General features: G+C 44.3%; 1 protein-coding gene across 7 annotated transcripts in view; it reads right to left on the bottom strand.

Moving 5' to 3' along the window:
- Grb10 (growth factor receptor bound protein 10) overlaps positions 1 to 22,228 on the bottom strand; it is a 121,439-nt gene that overhangs the window by 90,486 nt on the left and 8,725 nt on the right. For 4 of the 7 annotated variants that reach the window (XM_041669406.1, XM_041669408.1, XM_041669407.1 and 1 more), the window contains exon 1: positions 19,609 to 20,097. The exons of 1 other annotated variant lie outside the window; for it this stretch is intronic. In XM_041669406.1, the coding sequence (XP_041525340.1) occupies positions 19,609 to 19,725 (117 nt within the window). In that variant the 5' untranslated portion in view covers positions 19,726 to 20,097. Of the gene's footprint in view, positions 1 to 18,680; positions 18,783 to 19,608; positions 20,098 to 20,312; positions 20,410 to 22,228 lie in introns of those variants that run through there. 2 more of the 7 variants (XM_041669410.1, XM_041669412.1) reach the window with 2 other exon arrangements.

Here is a 22,228-nt window from a genome sequence, read left to right as displayed (position 1 = left end):
ATGTCTTGGTACTGCCATCTTTCCACAGAAGGATATCTATTGACATGTGTCAATCTGTGGGTGACCAAACAGACCGCTACCTTGCACATATGAAGTACAGCACGTTTGAACTGGTGTGCTACTGCTAAACTTATTAGCCTTATCTGGTCTCTGTACCCATTATAACTGTTACTCTACTCCGTGTTGTTATCTACTTCCCAACACACCACTCCCAACATGTGTACATGTTCCAAGGACCAGAGCACACTTTATGACATCAGAAGCTACAGAGATTGTGCCTGTGCTGAGACTGCTAGATTCTGATCTCTGTGACTTATCTTAAATGCCACATTAACTGCTTCTTGACTTGCGCTACACTGTCCTACTGTAATACGGGCCTTGGCACTGCTTAGAAACAGTAAGATCAAGCCTTACGTCTAATGATCTGACCCTACAGTGCCAGAAATGTACCAATAACCATGAATATTTCAATATGATTTCATTCTCTGGAGAAATTCTTGGTTTATAGACCCACTGGCAGTGACCAAAATTAAAGCACCATGATTTCATGATTAGCAATAAGATCTTTCTTCAGTTCTGATTGGTGTAATAAGTGAGAATTAACCATTTGTTTCTGAACCCAGAGAACAATAGTAAAGAGATGGGTCAGCAAATCGAGAAGAAACAGAGACTGACAAACTACCAGGCTTTCAAAGATCACTCAGCTATGGTCCTTCCATTTCAGAAAAGTGCTCCAGCTTTTTAAATACCCATAGATTTGACTTCTAGAAGGTACGTGAGAATTCTGTCAATTATTTTCAATTTTTGGCTGAATCTCATAAGAGCCCAATAACAAATCCCTAAACATCGACCTAAAATGCACCAGCTATGTGGGAATGAAAATGTTTAAATAGGAAACTAAAAACCAAAGTAGGACTGGTTATAGCGGTGGTGCGTGCCTGAAATTCCAGCACTAGGGAGGCGAAGTAGGAAGACCATGAGTTTGAGGCCAATCTGGGCAACATAGCAAAACCCATTGGAAAAAACGGGGAAAAGCCAAAGTAGAAGTTTCTAATTCTGCCAAGATGGCGCAGTGCCGTTCCTCTTAGGCCCTCCTACTATTACTACAAGTCCTAACTCTAAGCAGCAAAGGAAGACCTAAGGAAGTGGCAGGAAGAGGGCAGGTTTCCTTGGACCTCCGACATAGCGAGCACCTCAGACGAGGTACTGGGCAACACCAAACCAGAACTGCTGGAGGATTTCAGGAAAGAAAGCCTGTTTCACTGACCACAGGAACAGTATGTAAGAGGGTGCCCAACAGAACCAGGTTTTTTTTTTTTTAACAGTACCTGCTAGCCAGGCACTGATGGAAAAAGATGGTCCCCTACCACTAATTTTAGAGAGACACTGGGCGTAGTATTCCACTCACTCCCAGATTCTGACATGGCTTAAACAGTAAAAAACAGGAAAAGTGAGACCAAATCCACTAGCAGTTTCAAATGCACTCAAGCATACCTAATCCAATCAGTCTAGTGTCAGGTGAGACCCCCTTAACAAATGGGCTCAGGGATATTGAGGGATTCTGGTGGTATCCCGGTTGGGCTGGTACTGTCTAGAGACTACCATCTTCTCCTACAGCCATTTCCTCATCATACTGTCTTAGCCAGGATTTAGGATGAAATGTAGAGCCAGAAGTATAGGCATGCCATCATTAACTGGTTTTCCTAAAGTCTAACATTTCCAACCCTAGACTTAGCCTTAAAGAAATACAATAGTCAGAGCTATCCCAGCAAGTTTAGTGTAGATGGGGAGGCGCTTCAGACCACAAGCTCTCGCTCAGCCAGTGAGGCTCACATTTGACAGTTATGGGAGGTGTGCAAGCTGGGCATAGTAGTACATACGTATAATTCAAGAAGCAGGAACAGGAAAAAAAAAAATCAAGAGAACAAGGGTATCTTTGCCTATATAATAAGTTCAAGGCTAGTTTGAGCTCAATAGATGGTCTCATAAACAACCTCTCTGGAAAAAAAAAATCTTACAGCTAAAAAAGCCTAGAAATTACTTCCTTGGGGCAATGTTTGGTGGGCCACACCCTAGTCACTACTCACTGACACCTGTGAGGACTCAAAGTTGTCAATAAGGTTCAGGGTGTGTTACTGGAAGAATGCTTCCTTAGTGCATGTGAGGTCCACGGTTCAATCCCCAATACCAGAAAAACAAAATAAAATAAACATGGCAATGGCTATCTACAGACCCAGCTCTTGGAACCCAGATGAAAGGTGGGGCCTGCCACAGCACAAGGCCTTTCCTGCCAGGAGGCCCCATTACTTAAGCTGCTATTGATAACCACATTTCAAGTCAGAAAGGCCAACTGTGAAATGAGTCTTCATTTCCATGCCATGTCCACATCAAGCAGTCCTGATCAGGCTATTGGAATGCAGAGGCTTTGAGGAAGAGCTCCATTTGAATGATGTAACCAGAAAAGAAAAACACAGGAGATGCAACTTGGTCAGATGATCCCAGTGGAACCAGGAGTGGTTAGAGATGGCCTTCTGCCTATTTCAGATGTGTCTCTTCAGCCCTGCAAAGGCATGCCAGAAACAAAAATAGACCTACACCTCAAGGAACCTCAGTGTTGCTCACAATAAATTCTTGTTGTGGAGAAAGACTCTCTGGTAATATTAACGGGCAGAGAGGTTCAAGGGGGGGGGCGCTTTTACTGCTGGATGTCACAGCACCAGTTCTGGCCACCAACTTAGGATCATCCTCTCTAGGTGTATACCAGCAGGCACTACAGGCACTGCAGGCACTCTCCATAATGAACAGTTGAAAGCTAAGACATCACTTTCTAACCATTCCCTGGGATCTCACCAAATCCTTAACACCTATACTCATCTGTGCCATGAGGAAGATATGGACCTCTGTCCTGAAAAATCCAGTCTGTCCCACCACACAATCTATCCACCCGGATAGCAATTCAGAACATTCTTGGATTGGCATGGATGGGAGGTGGTGTGTTCCTTAGATCCTTCCCATCACCTCTGTCCCAGGACCCAAAGATTTATGAAGAACTTTGGACTCTCAAGCTTGAATATTATCTGTCTGGAGAGAAACAAGAAAAGTCTATCCATGCTCTTGCAGGATTTAGGACACTTTATGTAAAGTAATTCAACAGCTCCCCATGAGGCTACACTTGGAAGGAAGGGAAACCATCCCAGAATAATCTATCAAGGGCTGCGGATACCAGCAAAGGCAACTGATGGAGTCTAGTTCGCTGGCCCCACATGAGCCCCTCCAACATGGCTCCTCCCTGTAATGGGACAACCTGTGTTTCTAAGACCTTCATATGTTGAAGTCTTAACCCTAATACTTTAAAGTATAACTGTCTTTGGAGATGGGTCATAGAGGGGTAACTAAGTTAAAATGAGGTCATGAGGGTGGCCCTGGTCCAATATGACTCATGTCACGCCCTTAAAAGAGGAGGTTAAAACATAGACATACAAAGAGGAACAAGTGTGTGAAGACAGAGAGAAGACTACGCAGAGAAGCCAAGAGGAAAGAGAAGCCTTAGGAGACACCAACCCACCAATTCATAATAGACTTCCAGCCTCCATTACTGTGATACAAAACAAAAATCTGCAGTTGGGTCTTCCCATCAGCTCCAAAATCAGAAAATCCAAGCAGTCATTATCAAACATGCTATGAACACGTATAGATTAGAATGCTCAATCTGAACACACTCAGGACTAAGAAGTGCTGAAGATATAAAAGAATATTTCTTCTCCCAAGAAGATTGTTTGACTTTCCAAGAACAAAACATGAAAGTAAATCCAGACAAGAAGTAGGTCTCCACTGTCATGTCTACTAATTTTAGGGACGAGTACCTAAATATACCAGTGGCTTCCAGCTCACTGCCTGGGTGTCTCCCTTATTCGAAAAGCAAGTGACCTTCAAGGATATAGAGCATAGAACTCTGCCCTCCTAAGAGGCAAAAGTTTACCCAAAATTTAAGTTTTGAGCTTGGTTCAAATTTCGTGTCACTTTCAGAGTCCCCCTAGGCTACATTCATACTCTTGACCTACTCCAAAGAGTAGAAATATGCCTGTTTCTCAGATCAGGTACCAGTTCGTGACGTGGGTAGAGTTCTTGGGGACTCTTGGCTCAAAGAACATTGAGTGGCCCATGAGCTTTCTTACAGGAGGGATATAGAACAGGAAGGCCTATAGTCTGATGTCTAGCCTCCATGATTTGCTCAGATTTACATATTCAAGTCTTGTGTGCCATTTACATATTCAAGCATTGTGTGCCAAATAGCCTAAGGTCTTATTCTGAGCATGGGAAAGCAGTGACAAACCCTTTCCCTGAAGCAGATTCATCCTTCTCCTAAACCAGGAGTCCTTTGCAGGACACTGTGTTGATAAAAGCCCATCTCGCTGTGTATCTTAATCAACTGTACTAAGATACCACTGTATTTCAATATTTCTACGTGATGCAAACAGTAACTAACTTGGTAGAGTGGTTGTTAGCATAGAGCAAGGGTGTAAACAGAGACTCATTCAAGGCTGCTGCATTTCCACTGGTCTATCTATGATGTATGTGCTCTGAACAGGCAAACTCAATGAAGGATAGATCAACAAACTTTTCCTAATTGTTAAGGGTGAAAATAAGACCCTTGCTACCTCTTACTTGTCAGCCAGTTCTCCTCGCCATGTTGTTAGAAATCCAGGCATGGGACTCACAGAGCCCTAGTTTGTCTCCTGACATTACCCTGACTCAGCAGGCTACATCTGGGCAAATTATTTGCCTCACTGAGCTTCAGTGTCCCTAGTTACAAAACAAATATGAAGTAGAATCTTCCTTATAGGATTTTTGTGAGGATTAATACACATAAAGACTGAGGACAAGCTCTAATCATAAGTAAACATTAAATAAATACCTGCTGTTACCATCTGTGACATAGAAAATGGTCCCCCATTATCAGATAAAAAGTTGCTAGCTTTGAGATGGCCCTGAAAAACAGATTTAAAGCCGCTAGAAGGACAGCTCATGGAGCACGTCTAATTCTCATACTCGGAGATTTCCGCCCCCACTGGATCTAACCTGTTCCTGGATTCTGGTAGAATGCCCCAGAGTTACTTCCCAATGCCGATGCCACACATGTGCCTTCAGATTTAGAGACTTGCTGTGGGAGCACAGCAAGTTAATCTCGAAGGTAAAATTAAAAAATTTAGGAAGCTCACCACATCAATTATTTTTGTCTAGTTTCAAGAAAATAGATGTTAAACTTTGTATTTGGAAAAACAAACAAAACACTTTTTAAGTCTTACAAAATGAACTGAGTAATACACAACCTACCACAATGACCTCAGGGTTGATCCATAGTCACAGAGCCTATACAAACACCTCTTTTGGGCACTGCTTACTATGACCCCAGACAGCACCTACGGCAGGCTCTGGTAATGTTCTAAAGCACACCACCATGTCATGGTCATGGGCTGACCTTGACCATCCTGTGGGAGACAAGCACCTACTAAGTTCAGATGAAATTCCTTTATCTATCTTCCTTTTGGTCAAGAAAACATGCTCTCATGCAGCTGTATAGTTAGACAGCGCAAAAATTTAAGATCTTACTAAGGAGATACTAACCTGGACAAAACAGATGTCTTAGCTTACTCCAAGATTTTCCAGAAACAAGGTACTTCTTGATTCTTGTTTGGTATCTTTGGTATCTTCCAAAAATTCCTGAGCTAACATAAAGTGTTCCCTGTCTAGCTTTCACACACTAAATATTTAGAGTAATAACAGTGACTATTTAGACACGCAACAAATTCCAACTTTCACAACAAAGATATTCAACCTGGTTGGCCACAGGGAAGCCTAGGCTTTTTGAAAGGGGACAGAATAGATTTTAAAAAGCAAATTCCAAATTGGAAAGATACCAGAGACTACTGTGTTTTCACAAAGTAAGGTACTTAATAGGATAGCTTAAGAACTATATGAATAAATAGGAATGGGAGAAAAGGTAAATTTCTAAAAAGCAATCACAAAATGTCAGAATGCTATGGACAGAACATATGGGCAGTTTCAAAGTGTATCAACAATTAAATACAGGAGATACAGTATAGTTCAGTGGTGGTGCCGTTAACCAGCCTGTGTAGGGCCCTGAATTTGAAAACCAGCATCTTGAAAATAAAGAGAAGAAATATGGGCAGAAACTCTATTAGTAAAATACCTGTTGTGCAAGGATGAGGGTCTGGATTGGGGCCCCGGAACCCATGTACAGCGTCAAGAATGCGAACCACAGATTCAGTGAGAGATCTTGTCTCAAAAAATAAAAGGTGAAGTACATGTATGTATGTGTGTGGTATATTAACAAGTATGTGTTCGTCTGTGTATATATATATGTATATGTGGGAAACAGGTCAATGTCAGAAGTCTTTATCAATTGCTCTCTATCTTACTTTTGGAGGAAGGGCTTCTCACTGTCGTGGTATGAATGAAAATTGTCCCCCATAGGCTCACGTATTTGTATATTTGGTGCGCAACTGGTATCCCTGTGTTGGAGGTTATGGATGTAGAGTTTTGATGGAGTAAAAAAGTCATGAGGGTAGGGGTTTAAGAGTTTATAGCCTTGTTCCATTTCACTCTCCTGGTTTCCTATCTGCCATCTGCTTCAATGACTTCCTCAGCACCATTATGGACTCTCCCTCTAGAACCATTGGCCAAAACAAACTCTTTTAGAGAAGAACAGAAAAGTAACTAATAACACTCACTGGATTTGGAACTTGCCAGTTCATCTAGATTGGCTGGCCAGCAAGAACCAGGAAGCCTCCTGCCTCCCTAACACTGGGATTACCCATGGGTATGGCCATGACTGTTTTTTACGTAAGTGTTGAAGATCCAACCTAGTCTTGCAGAGCAAGCATTTTACTGACTGAGTCATGTCCCTAGCCTCATTATTATTATTTTAAAAGAAAAATATGGTTAAAAGAAAAGTCAAAAATCCAAAGCACACTGGCAAAAGGGAAAAAAGTATCCTCTGCTTGCTTGAAGATTTTGGTGCTAAAGTATGAAACAATACACACCCTTAACATTATACATGGTATATACTAGAAACTTCCAGCAGACAACACACACACACACACACACACACACACACACACACACACACACACAAAGGGGAAAAAAAGAGCAAAACAAGGCCATTTCTATTACACCAAAGGCAAAAAGCCCACCCATCACGAAACCTAACTATCCCAGGGGCCAAAGATCACATGATGAAATCATAAACAGAAACGCAAAGGGAATACTGAATAGGAAAAGAGATTTTGAAAAAAAATAATCATTGTTATTTACAGATGAAATGGACGATCAATTAGAACCAAGGTAAACATTCAATAAGATTGCAATCTGGCAGCAGGCTGCAACCACTTTCTTTCTATATCTCACTAGCAACAGGGTAATTAGAAAATCTGATGGTAAAAATTGTTCCATTCACAAAAGCATTAAAATAACATACTCCAGACAGAAATAGATATAAGATTCTTGGAGAAGAATGGAAGGCTTTCATGGAGGAACCTCAAAGAGCAGATGTAGAAACATACTCCCTTGGTTGGAGGAAACTACTCCTATTACTATTCCTATGGGACAGGGCAACGCAGCTCAATTCACACCTAGTCTTCAGAGAGTTAGTTTCCTTGCTGAAGAGACATTCATGTACACAGAACACATAGAAGACTTTGAACAACCTAAACTGACCTGCTGAAATCCTCACCTCTTCAATTCTGTTCACCTACTGGGCACCTACCAAAGTGCACCAAGAGCCCTCCTCCATTCCTACATGCCTTTCACCCAACCCACCAGCCTAACAAAGTTCAGCTATAAAAGCAACTAAGAGCTATCCATTCTACCTCTACTGCTGCCAGCAGCGGCTGGCTTCTCTCAGACATAGAAACTTATTTCATCCCTCAGCATCCTAATAACCAGCCCATCCCCCAGCACTGCAGAGCTCATGAGTTAAGTACCAGCCAAATGCCATCCCTACCCATCTTCTGCTGAGATATCAAAATATCTGAGCCTAGATAATTTATAAATAGAAGTTTATTTGCTCATGGTTCTAGATGCTGCCAAGTCCAAGTGCATGGCCCTGACATCTGCTTGGCATCTGGCAAAGGCCTTCTTGGTTCATCAGAACATGGTGGAAGCATCACACGGTGAAACAAAACATACGCTAGCCTGCATCTAACCTCTTTTTCTTCTTCTTCTTCTTCTTCTTCTTCTTCTTCTTCTTCTTCTTCTTCTTCTTCTTCTTCCTCTTCCTCTTCCTCTTCCTCCTCCTCCTCCTCCTCCTCCTCCTCCTCCTCCTCCTCCTCCTCCTCCTCTTCTTCTTCTTCTTCTTCTTCTTCTTCTTCTTCTTAATTCCCTAATACCATCATGGGAATCTTATTTCTCACCTAACTCTTACTACCCATTCAAAGGACTCAGACCTCTAGAGACTACTGACATACGAACTTGGAAATTTAGTTCTCAACAAGCATGCAAAGGGAAAATTCAAATCACAATCCTTATTGTACTCTGAATTCACCTAAATGTTCAATGGAAGTTGAACACTCCATGGTGTTCCTGCCTCTACTTCAGGCTGCCTAAAAATGGATAGCCCTCAATTGACTAGCCTTGCCTATCAGCCTCCAGGCATGCCTGTTCCCATAGCCTTGGAATATTCTGTCCTCCAAAATACTTCCAACCATCTACCTTTACTGCCTAAAACCTCTCAGTGCAGAAGCAAAGCTTCTATCTGCCTCAACCTGTTCCATTGCTCCCTGTGATATGGACCCAGCCTACAAACTCCTAACCCATTCCACAGCAGGTCTGGTGCTTAGCCTTCTCACTTCCTCTTCCTTATCCTCCAAAAGCACGTTTATTGCTGCTGTTTTTCCCTTGTGGACTCATTTTGTGGTGATTTCTTCATTAAAAAGCAACTTCAAGACCAGGACTACTACTCTATGTCTTAGGACAGTACTAAAAGAATACATTTTAAAAAGGCCCCCGGAAGGGTCTAATCCAGTGTACTAGTCTAAGGCACTCTTAGAAGGTGGGTAGCCTTCTAAGTATGCAACAGAAGAGGCACAGTGCCAAGGAGTCTCTGGTCTTTGACAGGCAGCCATGGAAGTGGCTGGGAAGCCAACCTCTATAGGCAAAGGAGGTAACCTCTCTGTCTTGATTTCCTTCCCTCAACACTAAAATGAGAAGACAACAGTCTCAAAATGTGAACAAAGTAGCTGAAAGGTGCTTCACGTTGGTTGGTAGAGGCAACCAAGTGGAAGGGGTGGTAAAGGCTGAGGAGAAGAAATAAGAGGGCATCATGTTTATAAAAGAGCACCATGACAAACTGGTGTGTGGTCACATCTACAATTCAAAGACACCCCCCGCCAACACTGGCCACTACACAGAAGAGACAACAGGCAGAAATGGGAATCTTACTTTGCCAACCTGTAGGCTGCAAGTTTCAAAATACGGACCAGGGGTGACTTATCTAAGACTTAAAATCCTGAGAAGTACGAGGGGTTTTAGTCAAGGTTCAAACTAGTGGTCTTTATTCTTCTGTCTTGCCAGCCTTCTCTTGTGAAGGGCAGGAAGGGCCCCATCTGCTTCTGCCCTTGAGTGGCTCTCCCTCCCTCCTCACACCTCAACACAATGGGCCTATTAAGTGCTTCAGGCCAAGTCACATGAACACTGACTACACAGACCCTGCTCTGTGTGTTGCTTCCAGAAACCCGGAAGAACTTAGCCCTCTATTTTCTTGTCTTTTTTGTTCATCCTTTTCCTCCCTTTGTTTTTTTTTTTTCACTAAAGGAGATGTATTTTAAAAAGAAAAGCCCAGAGAGGGAAAGTGATGAAGGGCAGCACTGAAAGCAGCTACAGCTCGAGAGGCAGCAGAGCAGGTGGCGGGATAAGATGGTTCCTCTTTCCATCTGTCTGTCTCCTGTTCCTTCTCCTCAGGGGGCATATCTCTGGAAAGATGGGAGTCAGAGCTCTCTAGGTACTTTATCAGCTTACTATCAACACTGGCCATGTCACCCCACATTCCTCAAAGTCCAGCAACCTTTAGCGACACTGCTATTTTAAACTTTATCACATCTTTCCATCCAGCATATTCCACAAGCAACTGGAATGGACAATAACAGGTTTTCAGAACCAAGTATATACATGCCAGTGTGAGGAAATCTTGTCTCTCAAGGGATCAAGATTTCAGCAAAGACAATGGGAAAAAAGAAAACAATTATTAGTGACTCTGAAATGCAGTCTAGTAGACTGATCAAGGTCTGATAAAATGTAAGGAATACACATAATAACTAAATTCACTTCACTTAACAATGTAACCTATTTGTATTATGTTTCCAAAAATTGGCAGCTGTTTAGAAAAAAACTACTAATAATCTTTCAGTTCGTCTTTGCTGCTCAGATGTTGCAGTAGCCTATCGAGTTTTACTGCCTTGAAGACCAGCCGTGTGAGGAAGAAAATCTAGAGACAAGAAGGGTAAGCTGTGAGCCCTTCTATTCTTTGTCCCACAGTTCCAAAGGTGACACCCATTTTCCTCTTCTGGATTGGATCTAGCAGGGAATGAGTAAGGTTACTAAGATGGTAGTTGTGATTATATTAGGCTTTGGAATTCACTATTCTCTCATTACTGATTTAATTAATCATTATTAATCATTGAATTAATACTTTCTGGGTGCTCATGACATTCTCAGGCTTAATAGCCTTGGTTCTGTCTCTAATATGGGTCCTAACTTTGCTTCCTTAAGCCTAGGGACACAAACCACAAGCAGTGTCACCAACTCTTATCATTGCTCAAGACCCAAGAATGAAGAGTTCGGAAAGACAAACAGGTTGTGGCGTGCACGGTCAGCCATTACTTTGATCAGTTCTGCAAAAACTGCATGTAAGCAAGTGTTTGAATATGTCCTGACTGAGCTTATCCTCAGGGGTATGGAAGGGGACCTTAAGCTGCTGACCTTTGCACTTCAGGCAACAAAGCCCTCTGATGGGATGTACCACAGCTATCTCTGTGGCCCTGAAAGCCGGCAACAGACAAGAGTCATTAAGGAAAATCTGTTTTCTCGGGAACACCCTTCCTTCTAGACCCCTTACAATCTTGCATGTACCCCACTACCCCCTGGTCATCCCACCACTGCCAAGCAGCTCTACTTTGCTCTTAAGTACTTTTGGATGGCATGGGAATGATACTAGCAAGAGGGACTGAAGACAGTGCTTGTCAGTAGACCTTTTCAGATCAGAGTTCACGGCACATGTTCAACAAACAAGGGACAAGGTACAAACAGCTCCCTGAGTTCACTGTGTCAAGCCCCCAGACATGAGTAAGGTAGAGCTTCTGCACCCCTCAGGTACAACCCTGTCTGGTCCCATTCACTTTTGTTACATGGTTGATGAAAACTGGTCACTTCAACCAGTTCCTCTTGAGGTGAGAAATGGCTTGGGTCATCAACACTTCCAGGCTGCTCCTTTATCTTTACCCATGGACACAACAGAAACACGGGAACCCTGAGAAACTCAGCGCTTCACACTTAGTGACCAGGCAGATATTGCTAAAGCTGCAGTCGACACTGTAGACCTAGATGCCTCAATGAACAGGCAGGTTCTGGTAAGGTATTGTAGTGACCAAGACCCCATTAGGTCTTCAGGTTCCTGCAGCACCCCATACTCCTTGGAGCACACATGATAGGCCTCATACACTGCAACAAGAACCCTCCAGGACTCAGGAGGAGTAATTACATTTAAGAGACTACAATGAAATCTTCTTGCTTCTCTCTCAGTTTTGCCTACGTGGAGGTTGAATGTTCTGGATTCACAGGGCATGTGATTGACAATCCAGCTTCTTTCTTCTACACTAGGCACTAAAAGGACTTGAAAAATGGCCAGCAGTGTCTCTCTTCAGATTAAAAGAAATAATAATCCATTTCCATAAGTGACAGTATACTTATATTGTTTTAAAGGGAGGGACAGCACTAAAATATATTTGCTTTGATGTCTCAAATGTCAAGTACTGGCAGATATAGCTCATTTGGTAGTGTGTCTACTTACCATGGATAACCCTGAATTTATTACCCAGCACTGCTCAAAAACTCTGGGTATGGTATTGCATGTAATACTAGCACTCTGGAGACAGAGGCAGAAAGAACAGAGATTTAGGGGTATTCTTAACTAAATAGCAAGATTTACCTGTAAACAAGAAGTGAGGTATGAATATCAACACATATAACCATTTACCCACAGTTCTTCAGGCTCCTTAGTCATTTTTAAGGACCAATGGGTCTAAAACGTCTAAAAATATTTTTTACATACAATGTCCACTGTCTCTATAGCCCCCAAACCTGAAGTAGCTCCCCTGAAAACCAAGACCTCACCCTTCTGGACAAGTCACACACATCGGGAGAAACAGGAGGAAAATGTCACACTTCCAGTATTTCCAGTTTCCAAGAAAATTGTAGCCTTGCCTCTAGGTGAAACGCAGCCCAGATAACTGACAGCCTCTTAGGGGTGGACAACACCCCGAGGTAGCCAGAGCTCATCCATCTTCCCTTTGTCTATGTGAACTCAGAGGCTAAGCTCAAAAACATTCATTGGAATCCCAAATTAGATCTTCCTAGCTACAGAGGAGCAGCACTGCTCAGCTTATACTGACACAAACTATCCGTGTCCATCTGTTCCAAATGTGTGACGTTAAGAGGCCAGAATTTGCTGCCTGGGAGGAATGAACCGTGAGGCTCCAGTGAACAACTGTGCATCCCAGGCCTCCCAATGGGTTGGAACATCCAACCACGTTCTGCCTGTGGTCAGGCCACCACATCCGGGACTGAGCATAGCTCTTCAAGGATCTATTTCTGACCTGGGAACATGAGGCACTTTCCAAATGGGGCAAGGGCCTCATCACACCTCTTACTTTTCCTGAGGATTTGGTATAGTACAGTATAGAATGTTCTCCCCTGAAAGGCTAGAGTTGGCCCTGAGAGAGGGTTACCAACTCAACCTAATTTTAACGTCGTATGGATCTGATGGTAAATGAAGAGTGGTTAAGAGACTTGATGGCGGTGTGCATGTTCAGACAATCTTACTTGCCGCCATGGTTATCTCCATGGCCTCAGAAATGGAAAAAAGATTAGAGTAAGGAATGTTGTGAATCATGGCACACGAGTTCCAAAGTGACAAACACCCAACAAAACAATTTACAGGGACCCACGGGACTATCAACCCCTATGGATTCTTCCTTGAAAACTATCGGAGTGGGGGACTGAAGAGCTTCTACCCAATATTGTGCTAGTATTGTGAAAAGCCCACAGTGATGCCACACTCAATAGTGAAGAGTGAAAGCATGTCCTCTGAGACAGAGAACAAGACACGTCCTCCCCTTTGCTACTTTTATGTAGCACAGTTTAGTTCCAAAGTACTAGTCAGAACAAGCAAGAGAAAAAGTAGTGACAAAAACAACAAAGGCACCTAACTGTAAAGACAGAAGTGATGTTCCCTATCTCCCAAGAGCTGCGATTTAAGTTGCAACCCAAAAATTTTGGGGCATACATTTGGACCACTGTGGTGCACTTATCTACAAAAATACTAATTGTAATTAAGTTGAATACTTTGAATGGGTAAATTTCATGGTGTGTAAATTATACCTCAGTAAGTGTGACTGTGTAAAAATGAAGGGAAGAGAACATTACAAAAGGCTACTGTCATGAAGTAATAGGCAAAACAGGGAGTTCTATGTCTCACAACTTCAAGCCAGCGTAATTGCTCCTCCCCTCAGAGTATCACAGTACTTTGTAGCACAGTGAGTTTTCTGGAAAGCACAAGCCACAAAGAACCTGTATTAGCCCACTGTTTCTAAGCTTCCTGTGCCATGAACCTTCAGGAAAGCACAAAGTTGCCCAATATCTCAACATGACCAGGATGATTCTCGATAAAAAGGTGACAAGGAATGGGGCCCAAAGTCCAATGGGCTCTATTATTACATTCATTGAGCAACTTGAATAGGCATGAATACAAGAATTCAGTAGGGCTTTTATTATCCAGGGAAGTATTTTGGTGTGAGAATTTTTTAAAGGTAGCACTAAAAAGGGGTGGAGTGGATCAATAAATACAGAATGTAGGGTCACATGCACAAGTAAGATGAAAGCTAATTTTATGTCATTTTCCCTAAGACGGTTAACAATGAGACAATTTAGACCTACCTACCTTTCAGGATACAGCAAACCTCATGACAGAAGACAGGGAAAGAGCGCAGTCTGCAGCTTCACTAGGACATCTTTGTTGTCGTGGTTGACACTGTGAAAGGCCCTTTCTGGTCCTTACCTGTTTCTAAGAGGTGAAGGCATGGGCCCCTGGAGAAGCAAGGTGTTAAGCATACAAGTGTTAAGCAAGCTACTCAGTGGTAGAGTGCTTGGGTAACGCGCCCAAGACCTGCGTTCAATCCTCCCAGGCATGGCAACGAAGACAGAGAAAGGCAACTAGTTTCCTAAGCCATTCAAGATTCAAAAGATTCCAAGAATTGCACTGTTCCAAATGAAGGAAGAGCTACTTCACAAAACCTACAGGAATGCAAATGTCCAGCAGGACACTCCAAATATTTATAACTGAAAAACTGACTTATAATTGAGCACATGTAAGAGTGTTACTTATGACAATATCGGACTAGTCACAGCAAAATTTTGGTAAATATTCCAAGGTTAATAGCACTATTAATGATAGTTCTTAACGACTGAAGTACCCTTAACAGAAAATTTCTAGAGAAAAAAAAACACGGGAGGAACCACACTAAGGCCTTACTGCACAAAGCCTGGTTGGTCACTTTGCAAACGCATAGATGTCAAGCAATGCCAGTCAGAAAATCAGACCTGGGCCCCACACCACACCTACTGCAGATTTTAGCAGGGTTCCGAGAGACTTATGCATGCCAACCTTAAGGAGTACTACTCTCAAAAGCGAAACAGTGTTAAATATTAACAGTTAACAGTATTAACATTTAACTCGTCAGAACTGAAACCTGCGAGCTCCCTTCAAGACAATAAATAAATATTAATAGCGAGCCCCCCCTCCTTTCTCATAGCTTTAATTTCTGTGGTTTCAGCTACTTGTGGTGAACCAACATCTGACATTAAATGTAAAATTCCAGAAATAAGTAAACTGTGCCTAATTTACAAATAAAATTCTACCATAGATATGAATAGTGCTGCCATAGTTTAGTTCTAAATGTCTTTCAAAAAAAAAAAAAAACCCCACATGTTAAAAGAGTTGATCTTTACCTTGGAGCTACAGAAGATGGCTGCATCCTTTAAGACGTGGCGGGGGGGGGGCGCTATAGGGAGTTTAGCCTTTGAAGGGGCTCTGAAATGTTCACAGGGTGAACACTTTACTCTGGGACACATTCCCCTCACCATGGTGTACTATGTTGGCACAGGCCCAAAACAATGGAGACAAGCAACTATGGAAAAAAACCTCTGAATCCATGAGCTAAAATGAGGCTTTTTTTTTTCTTTTACTGATTTCCCCCAAGTATTTGCAAAGTGCAACAGAAAGTGACTAACTTGCTTCCTCTGGGGACCCTGGGGTACACTCCTATGGATGAGAGGGACTCCTGGGCTGCTCTGCTTTCCTGGTGAGTCACCCTGACTGTCCCTGGACTCTTTTCTTACCGCTTCACTTTGACTTCATGATCCCATCACTTTCTTTTCTCTTACATTTGTGATAGCCACTGTGACAAAAGTCGGCCACAGCAACTCCCGAGACGAAGGGTTTATTCTTGGCTTATGGCTTGAGAGGGTACCGTCCATCACTGCAGGGAAGGCACAGTGGAAGAACAGCACCATGCTGTAAGAGCGCAAGGCAGCTGGTTACATTACAGCAAGAAGTAGAGAAAACTGCATTGGGAACCAGGTCTACACACTAAGCCATAACCTACTTCTTCTGTTTCCTGAAGGTCCCACAATCTCCCAGTGCAATGGCATCAGTAGGGGACCATGTGCTCAAACACAGGAGCCAAATTATAGCCATTAGTTTCAACCTAGGTTGGGGAGAACAGACTGATTCCTCAAGCATCTGTTGAATGTGACAGGAGAGGGTCCTGTTAAAAGACATCAGGGCACTCCTTGCAGTTCTCACCCCACCTACGTACTAACCCACTGCTTGAGCTTCTATCAGCCATCACGGCCATGGCTGGTGAACACAAACAGCTCCTGGCCTAGCACCAAAATGGAGAGAAATCATGTGTAGGTGACTTAAAGTCCCATTTATACCATCAGGATTTTCTTTCCTCTCTGATATCAGGTTTCCGTCTGAAGCATCCTGACTTCACCCCTGGTACTACTTCCTGATGCCCGCAGGCAGCTTTTCAGACTAGGAATATTCCTAAAACAAGTCCCAGCTCAAAGAAGCAGGAAGGCGGAACCCCCCCCCCCCCCCAAAATGTCAATCAGCCACTTCCCTATGTGAACTCCTCCTTTTCTTACTATTTAACTCCCACCCGCCTCAAGGGGAACAAAGTCGATTTAATTGGAAACAAGGAAGGAGAATATGCTATTGAAAAAAAATTTCAAACCTCCATAGGAAGGGTTCAGGAACTGATGGCTTCAGGAATAAGGCAAAACATTGGGTCAATGGGTCGATGCCATCTGTATACACAATTCTTAACATATAGCAGCTTGAAAGCTTAAAAATACTGTACTTGAACAGCATTTAACACACCCACCTACAGAGCATCACTGCAATTCAGTACACTATAGGATGTTAGCTTCATTTTCTCACGGCTGACTAGGAGCCATGCTTGCTGCCTCAGTCCAGAAGCATGAGAGAATATTACATACAGCACATCACTAACCCAGGAAAAAAAAATCAAAATTCAAAGCAGGCTTTCTACTGAATGCATAGATTACACCATAAAGTTGAAAACTTTTTAAGTCTGGGTTAGGAATGATAAACACAATACTTACTTATGAAATTCTCAAAAAAAAAATTAAACTAAAAAATTGAGCCCAACTCTCATGTCCTGGACCCTCTGTCGTGCATTCTATGGATTACAAACAAACGCAGACTATCAAAACAAATTTGGACACGATGAGTGACCGCACCAACTGTCAGATTTGCCTTTCAGTGCCCTGCACTGGTTGAAGCTGGAATCCTGGGGCCTAGGCCAACTCCTTTTTTTAAATATGATGAAATAGAGAACAAGATGGCTCATACAAAGGCCTCTTATGACACACTCTCCCAGACCTCCCAGAGTCCAAAGGGCTCCGACTGCTTCCACACCACCCCTCATTTTGCTGTTGTCCCTCTAGTTAGGCAGTAACTCCACCAAATGAAGGTTGCCAACCTTTTGCCCTAGTACCCCAAACCCCACGTGGTTACAAGGCTCAGACACAGCATCTCTCCTCCAGCTTCACGTTCATTAAGAACCAATGATGGGGGCTGGTGAGATGATTCATCAAATAAAGGCACTTGCATTCAAACACAGTAACCCGAGTTCAATCCCCAGGTCCCACACAGCAAAAGAAGAGGACTTACCATTGTCCTGTGACAACCACACATGGTCTGTGCACGAGTGCCCCACCCCCATAAATAAACTCCATAAATTTAAAAACAGTTTTGAAAGAATTTCCAATGGGTCTCACAGTGATGGTGGATTCCGTTCTCAAATCCAGCAAGAACCAAGTTGTGTCTGAAGATATGTGCTCCAATGCCATACCCTGGGCCTCCCCCTATCCTGTCACCTTGGGCATCATTAGACCTCAGTCTCTCAAGTGTGTGTGTGTGTGTGTGTGTGTGTGTGTGTGTGTGACCGTGCTAGTCCAAGAAAGCTTCCTAAGACATTCTTTCTAAGTCACCAGTATGAAACTGTCTGGTTTTTGTGGGACCACAAGGGTTGAAAGTCAGTGAATTCAGACTGTCGCCTAAATGTCACCTAATTCTAAAATTCAAAAGATGCACTGTTCTCTGAAATTTTAGAAGCCCAGTTCTGGGTGGTAATTACATGATGCGAGGAGAGTGGCTGGGGATGGAAATCCTTAAGAGAGGGTTTAGAAGCAAAAATAACTCACATTTTAATTCTACCAATCTGGCACTTCTCCCACCCCTTCAAACTGGTAGTGAAATTGCCATTAACTCCATCTGCCACCTTCTTCCAACCGTTAGTGCACAATTCTCAACCCTGCCAGGCAGGATCTATCATTCCGTTTTCTAGTCCAGATAAAGGGAGGGGCGAGAAGCGCAACAGGAATTCAGCCCTAAGTCCACACAGGGACCCCACACCTACCCCACAATTAAGCGCATAGTTGTGTGGAACCCGAAATGCGAAGTGTCACTTACCACCTTTCTTCTCAGGGCTGATGGAAAGAAAAAATCCCGACAATCCCACCCCCCCAGCCTACCATCACCCCCATCCTCACCCCATTTGCTAAATACAGAGGGATACAAGGGAATGGCATAGGGCCATTACCAAAATCAACCAGCCAAACAAATCCCAGCCCAGCCAACACTGCTGAAAGAAAGAAAACAAAACAAAACAAAAAAACCAACAGGAACATGCAAGAAATAAATGCCGAGTCCAAGCGCCCTGGCTTACCAACAGGTCAAAATCCCTGCAGTCATTCACTGCGTTCCAGATTCAGACAGAACGAAAATGAAAAACACTCACTTTTTACCCACTGGTCCAGGAATGAAACTATTTGCTAATACAGACAGCAATGTCCCCAGCCAGTAGCTGCCTGAGTGAATGTTCCGTCCAGTCCTCTTATCAATACACTGGCAGCGGCTCCCGCCATCAACAGAAAAATGGCAGCTGATGAGAAGGGCAGTCAAAATGTAAACAGGTGATCTGACTGTCTGAAGATCTACGTCAAGGAGTAACGAAGAGCTGCTACGGTCATGTGGACAATTTGTTGAATTCAATTAAAAACATAAAACCGACGACAAAATCTCTATCACTCAATTTTAACTAATTGCTATTTTCTTTCAGTGAAATAAGAGGTTTTACAGATAAAGATACACAGTGAGAAAGTGTATTTATCCCAAGCTCCTATACTATACTACACTACACTAGACTACTCTCCACCGTGGTTTAAAAGAGGACCAGGCTGATCTTAGATCCTATTTTTAACAGAGAAAAAAGGTCCAGTTACCCCAGATGCTCGTGTCTGCTCACAGACCAAGCTGGTTCGTACAACCACTGCCCACCACTTGGCTGCGAGCAGATGCTACGTCTCCACGTTCCAGTCACAGGTTTACGTGGGTACAGTTACTACTTGTTACATAATACTTTTAAAAATCGAGATTAAAAATGGTTACATAAGACTATCCTACAGCTATGGTCCACCCAAGCTCGCGCGATCCCTGACCGTAGGCGAGCCGGTAAGCGAGCCGTCAAGCGAGCCAGCAGCTAGCAGCGCAACAGCGCACCGAGCCCGCGGTCATTCGTGCTCGCAAGCTCGCTGGAGCTGCTCACCACTCGGACCTTTGCAGATCTCGGGAGGCGAACCCTTTCCAAACGACCACCGTTACTTCAGCATGTCTCCTTGTACCCCCAGACCCCGGAACGTTGCGGATGACGGAGACCACCTGCGTACCTGGAGAGCCGGCCGGCTAGCACAGCCTTCACCACACGGGGTCGCTGCGTGCGCGCTACCGGCTGGCGGACAGCTCGCGAACCCGGCAGTGCCCAGCGCGTGGACAGCGCTCCGCATGGACAGCGCTCGGCCGCGCGGCTCGCTCGGGTTCGCCACGGCTCCACCCCAGCTAAGGGCCTACAGGGCAGGAGGAGGACTCCGGGGCCTGAGAAGCGCAGAGGCCGGCCAGGCATGCGCCGACAAGCGGCAACATGCGCTTGCCGCGCCGATACGCGGCAACACGCGTGCCGACACACGAGCTACACGCGCCAACACAAGCCCGACAGGCACTAACACAAACCAACACAGCCGATAAGCTCTTGTGTAAACCAACAGGAAGGGCCGGCAAGCTCAGATAAGAATGATCGCGGCCGGCAGGGCGCCAGCACGCGCCGACACAAGCCGGCACGCGCCAACACAAACCGGCACGCGCCGACACCCGACACGCGCCGGCACGCGCCGGCACGCGCCGACAGGAGCCGGCACGCGCCGACAGGAGCCGGCACGCGCCAACAAGGCTGACACGCGCCCACACGCACAGACACACACACAGACACACGCCGACACGGGCCAACACGCTAAGCCAAGCAACGTAACCTCCCAGGAGGCCAACCCGGCAAGGGTGCCGTACCTCCCCGCCCCCGAACATGCCCGCCTGGACCCACCCCCATCTTTGCACAGGTGCTGGGAGGCTTGTTCAGCCGCGCCGGTCCCTGGTCCTCTACCGCTCTCCACAGCTTCCAGGGGACTGACTGAGCACCCCTGACGACCGGGAGGACGAGGGACGCGGCTGGTCCTTGCGCACTACGGGAACCCCAGGACCAAACCCATGTGACTCAGCCACGCCCCGAGGCCCAGCGGGGGCCCTCTGCTGCCCAATCCCCGGATCCCTGGTTCTCATGGCAACCCTGAAGAACCTCTTGCTCCCAGCTTCTCATCCTCCCCTCCCCCACATCTCTTTGCTGTGATGGGCAAGAACAGGAACGCCGCCCACAGATCTCATAACGCCAAAAGATCACCATGTCCACCAGTTAAACCACAAACAGAGCTCAGAAATGATGGTGAGCCCACCAGAGGTCAGCAAAGCCACCAGCAACACCATTTTCCTGACCTGCAAAGGAGGGGAATTCTGATTGACTATAGCCAGTCAACCTCAATATACAGAATCATTTTCATCTCAAATCCTTCCTCAAAATGTCAAAGTAAAAATACCAGAAAGGGAGAGGCTCCTTCTGGAAACAACAAACACACCATTATTATAGCTCGGTGAGAAAATGTGTATAAAGAGTTAGCAAAGAAAATATTCTGTAGCAAGCATCTGCTATGTACTAATCTCTCTCTCTCTCTCACACACACACACACACACCACACCACACACACGCGCACACAGCTGCAACAAAGGAAGCAACAGTAAGCTTAGGAAATACTTAATGGTTTTACACACACGCATGCATCATACAAACACACACACGTACACACAGCCTCGGGAGGCTGGTTCTAGAACCCTACAGGTATCAAAATCCACAGATGCTCAAGTCCCCTCTATAAAATAATTTTTTAGATATAGCCTATGAACATCTTCCCCCATGTACTCTAAATCATCGCTAGATTTATATTGTCTGACACAATATAAATACCTATAAATAGTAGCTATAGTATATTAAATATATAGTATAGTATACTTAAACACAATGCCATGAAAAAAGTCTGAGCATGTTCAACAGACTAGCAATTTTTCGGAATATTTTTGACTCAGCGTTAACTCAATTTGTGGACACAGAACCCACAAATATAGAGCACCAAATACACAACACACACACATATATACACACACTCAGATTCATAATAAGAAAGCAAAAGAGAAGGTTGGGAGAGATTGTGAATCTTATCACGGTAACAGACCTAGGAAGCAGATTTTACACTCCCCTCTAACAGAGAACAGATAGAAATTGTAGATGCCAATAAAAACAGTGGCATTCAACAGATTTGGAAACTGAGGTATCCTAAATGGTATACATCTGCAAAGGGAGCAGGAATCTTTGAGAACCCCATCTAGCCACTCTCTGAGGCAAGACAGAAAAGGTGCACCGAGGTAAGCAGCCTTGGAGATCAGCTCAGGTCCCTAAGAACTACTGAAGGGGGGGGGGGGGAACGACGGGGATGACGGATGAAAGATACTCTCTAGGGAGCACAGACTTCAAGGTAGTAGCGCTATAGAATTTTTTTTACTGTAAAGTCAATCAAACAAAAGCAGGTTTGAGGCAGTTCTAAGAGTGGCCACCAGCAGTGCTAAGCCCAAATCAAAGACAACAAGCCCTTCAGTCTGGCCAGCTCTATAAAGTGTGCTATTCCACACTGGCTATGGCCTGAAAATTTAATTTTGACTAGGTACTTCTTTAGTGGAGGTGCTGAGCAAAGCAAACACCATTTAGGCACAAGATGACAATAGTCAACCTTGTGATTGTAGAGATCAGAAAACACACTTCAGCTCATGCCTAGAGAGGGAAAATCTGGATTTCAGGATTATGTTCAGTCTGGACAGTCAACTCACATAGGTGGCTTAGGTGTCCCCTAGCCTCCC

The sequence above is a fragment of the Microtus oregoni genome, unplaced genomic scaffold (genome assembly GCF_018167655.1).
Source record: "Microtus oregoni isolate MIOR12 unplaced genomic scaffold, Mior012 000019F_ref0000042, whole genome shotgun sequence".
NCBI classification, from domain to species: domain Eukaryota; kingdom Metazoa; phylum Chordata; class Mammalia; order Rodentia; family Cricetidae; genus Microtus; species Microtus oregoni.
The sequence above is the reverse complement of the archived record's forward strand: the minus strand, read 5'-3'. Positions and strand labels throughout refer to the sequence as shown.